The sequence below is a fragment of the Triticum dicoccoides genome, chromosome 5A (assembly GCF_002162155.2).
Source record: "Triticum dicoccoides isolate Atlit2015 ecotype Zavitan chromosome 5A, WEW_v2.0, whole genome shotgun sequence".
NCBI classification, from domain to species: domain Eukaryota; kingdom Viridiplantae; phylum Streptophyta; class Magnoliopsida; order Poales; family Poaceae; genus Triticum; species Triticum dicoccoides.
The window spans coordinates 3,138,081-3,142,342 of NC_041388.1; the positions used below are offsets into that span (position 1 = coordinate 3,138,081).

Here is a 4,262-nt window from a genome sequence, read left to right on the forward strand (position 1 = left end):
TGTCATTTGTCATCTTTCATATCGACCGTGTTGAAATATAATTGGACAATTGTACCAACATATAAGTATATGTTTATAAAAAAAAGCATACTACCCACATTTTACATGGTAATATGTAGATATACAATTGGATGGCTCCACCAAAATATGTTTATAATAAATTAAGTGTACCACTCACATGTTACACGGTGACGTGTCCAAATATAGTTTGATAGTTGTACAAAGATACAATAAGTACACAATTATAGAAAAAAGTGTACAACCCGCATATATATTGTTTGATATGGGCACATCGTTTCCAGAAAAGTGTACACCCACGTATTATGTGGTACGAGCACATGATTTCAAAGAAAGAGACAAACAAAAACCAGAAACTACTTGCCTCTCGAGGAAATGGAGCAGGTTTTACCACTTCAACCTTAATTAAAAACATGTCTAAGACTTTGAATAGGTACCTAACACCATTACTAATCTGTTTCAACGGTTCGAACAAAAAGAGGCTGGCTTCGTAACTGGCGCGATATTGTACGGCTCAAGTTATTGCAACATGTCCGAAGCCAGTAGGGGCTATCCTCGTACCCAAAGGTTTAAACTATGAATAGTGGCAACGATATGTTATGATGTCCTTATCGCACACATCGAGGAAAATAGTACGTGGTGGGCCATTCATTAACCTAATGAACAATTAAAATGGTATTTTAGCCAGTTGTTTAATCCTAGCTTAGTGTTGTCTGCACATGGCCGCTCGATTCCTTTTGGTTTGCAGACCATTACAAGCAAACCCAACAATACAAAAGTAGCTAGCTGGATCAGGTAGCAGCCGGGGGAAAGCTTCAACTACGAGCTAGATTAGACTTCTAGACAGCGGAGAAGCAACAATTAGCAGCATAGGTAGCACCATTTACTTTCTCCAATCGACCGGCCAGCCGGCAGGATAGATTAGACATCTAGAGAGCAAAGAAGCAACAATTAGTGTCGGTAGCTGGAAGAAGAAGAAGGAGAGGATGGGGAGGGGGAAGATTGCGATTGAGAGGATCGACAACGCGACGAACCGTCAGGTGACCTTCTCCAAGCGACGCGGAGGGCTGATGAAGAAGGCCCGGGAGCTCGCCATCCTCTGTGACGCCGATCTTGCACTCATCGTCTTCTCCAGCACCGGTCGCCTCTACGACTTCGCGAGCTCCAGGTCTGTCAGTTAATTATTTAGTTCATGCACCCTCCTAATCCTCTCTTAATTACTTAATTATATCATCTCTTAGTTTGTTATGTGTTTGTAATTTTTTTTGTCTTTATCAGAGGCATGGAGGCAATACTAGAGCGCTACCAGGAGGCCAAACAGGAGCATTGCGGAGTGTTGAATCCAACATCAGAGGCAAAGGTATGTATCCATAGTAGCTTTTAGAAGCCACACACATATATTTACCGAAGAAGGTCTGTCTTGTCATCCTCCGAAGATTATGGACCCTGCGTCGTCTCCCTGGCGGCTCGGGGGTAAGAAGCGCCGCCGTCGCAACTTCTCATCCTCCCTGTCCCAGTCTGGCCGTCGCTGGAGGGGCTCCCCAGCAAAGCCCGGGCCAGCCTCAAGGAAGGTAGCAGCCGGGCACTCGCCTCCGTCCTGGCGCGGGCGTGCAGGCTGTTGGAAATAATCCATGTCGTGGCGGTGGCGATCAGCGTCGGCGCGTGCATTGTCTGGGCATCACCTGACCATTATCTGGGATGTGTATGGGGCATGTCCATGTAGTGTCTAGGTAGAGTCCGAGTGTATGCGTGTGTGTGTGCGTGTGTGGCGCGGGCTGTGCGTGCACTCATTGCGTGTAGATAGGCCTAGGTAGTTAGTGGATCCTGGGGCAAGCGTAGAGATCACAGCGTGCTCACCATGACCCGTGCGCATGGTGGGCGCGTTCAGAGCGGGCCGATCGGGCGCCGGCTGGGTAGGAGGCGTGGGTATCGTGCCCCAGTGCTGGCCCAGTTATAAAACCCCCTTGATAATCATTGTAATTGTCGTGGCGATAGAGTATGTGGTCTGGAGATTGAATTTGCCGTTGGTGCGGCGGGCATTCATGCGCCGAAAAATCCTACTATGTCCACTTGCTCTACCTTCTTCCTCCTCGGTTCGTGCCATCTAGAGAAGTGTCAGAGAGAGAGAGAGAGAGAGAGAGCTCCAGCGAACTACGGAGAGGCCCCGGCTCCAACATTTGGTATCAGAGCGACCAGGTTCAGGTTCATAACACGTGATAGCATCCGCGATGAGCATGGAGGTCTCCGCAGCGGCGCGCGGTGAGCGCGTGGCGACGGCGATGCGCGACGTGTCTAGACGCAACTCCAATGATGAGGGACGTGACAACGACGACACGGGTGCGACATGCAGACAACACGTCGCAGCGGGCGCGGAGGTGCGCGTTGGCATCGGGCGGACGAGATGACGACGTCGAGGCATGGCTCATATTGGCAGGCCACGCGGCGATGTCATGGCTTAGGGGCTGAGTGCTGGAAATAAGACATGTTGTGGGCTGGCGTGACCGCGCCCAGGTCGAGCCCGTGGAGGGTGCGTGCATTGTCTGGGTATCATCTGATCATTATTTGGGACATGCATGGGGCATATCCATGTAGTGTCTGCGTAGAGTCCGAGTGTATGCGTGTGCGTGCTTGTGTGGCGCAGGGTATGCATGTGTGCGTGCACTCATCGCATGTAGATAGGCCTAGGTAGTTATTGGATCCTGGGGGTGAGCGTGGAGATTGCAGCGGGCTCAGCGTGACCCATGCACGTACGTGTGCGGGGTGAGCGCGGTCAGAGCGGGCGCCGACAGGGTAGGAGGCATGGGGATGGTGCCCCAACGCTGGCCAAGGTATAAACCCCCTTGATGATCGTTCTAATTGATGTGGTGGCAGAGTATGTCCTCTGGAGATTGCATTTACCGTTGGTGCGGCGGGCGCTCGTGCGCCGGAAAATCCAACTGTGTCCACCTGTTCTACCTTCTTCCTCCTTTGTTCGTGCCATCAAGAGAAGTGGCGGAAAGAGAGAAAGAGAGCTCTGTCAAACTGCAGAGAGGCCTCGGCTCCTATATTTGGTATCAGAGCGACCAGGTTCAGGTCTGTGGCGCGCGATGGCGCCCGCGGCGCGCACGGTGATTGTGGCGGGCATGGAGGTCTCGACAGTGGCGCGCGATGACCACGTGGCCACGGCGATGCGTGGCATGTCTAGATCCATCTCCGATGACGAGGGACGCGACAACCACGGCGCGGGTGCCGTGTGCAGATAGCACATCGCAGTGGGCGCGGAGGTGCGCACTGGCATTGGGTGGACGAGACGACGACGTCGAGGCAGGGCTCCTATCGGCAAGTCGGGCGGCGATGTCATGGATTAGGCGCTGGGTGTTGGAAATAAGCCATGCCGTGGCGGTGGCGACTGTCATGAGCGCGCCCAGATCGAGCCCGTGGCGGGCGCGTGCATTGTCTGGGCATCATCTGACTATTATTTGGGACGTGTATGAGGCATGTCCATGTAGTGTCTAGGTAGAGTCCGAGTGTATGCATGCGCGCGCGAGTGTTGCGCTGGGTGTGCGTGTGTGCGTGTGCACTTGTCGCGTGTAGATAGGCCTATACTAGGTAGTTAGTGGATCCTGGGGGCGAGCATGGAGATCGCAGCAGGCTCACCATGACCCGTGCACGTATGTGCGTGGTGGGTGAGGTCAGAGCGTGCCGATCGGGCGCCGACTGGGTAGGAGGCGTGAGGATGGTACCCTAGCGCTGGCCCAGGTGTAAAACCCCCTTGATGGTGGTTCTAATTGATGTGGCGACAGAGTATGTGCTCTAGAGATTGGATTTGCCTTTGGTGTGGCGGGCGTTCGTGCGCCGAAAAATCCTACTGTGTCCATCTGCTCTACCTTCTTCCTCCTCGGTTCGTGCCATCGAGAGAAATGTCAGAGAGAGCTCCGGCGAACTACGGAGAGGCCTCAACTCCAACACAGGCGCTCGGCGCAATGCGGCTCCATGGGCTTCTCTCTTGCGATGTGTGTGTGTGTGTGTGTGTGTGTGTGTGTGTGTCATACAGGTAGTGTCCTTAGTGCCGGTCTACTGAGCATACGACTGTGCGTGCAAGTGACGTCCTCGGCGCTGCCCTCTGGCTGCAGATATGGGAGCCCATGCCCAGATCTGTTCAAGGTTGGAGGGGATTGGTTTGGGGATGGCCAGCGCTCCCGGGACAGTGGTGGTGATGCATCTTGTCACTTGGTTGCGCCGGTGAGGTGTGGCAGGTGTGCCAA

At 53.4% G+C, this 4,262-nt stretch overlaps 1 protein-coding gene across 1 annotated transcript in view; it reads left to right on the forward strand.

Moving 5' to 3' along the window:
* The first annotated feature begins 850 nt into the window (after nt 1–850).
* Nucleotides 851–4,262, forward strand: part of LOC119296752 (MADS-box transcription factor 25-like) — a 12,855-nt gene continuing 9,443 nt past the window's right edge. The window contains exons 1-2 of the mRNA XM_037574833.1: nt 851–1,186; nt 1,297–1,378. Coding sequence (XP_037430730.1) covers nt 1,005–1,186; nt 1,297–1,378 — 264 coding nt within the window. The 5' untranslated portion in view covers nt 851–1,004. The remainder of the gene's footprint in view (nt 1,187–1,296; nt 1,379–4,262) is intronic.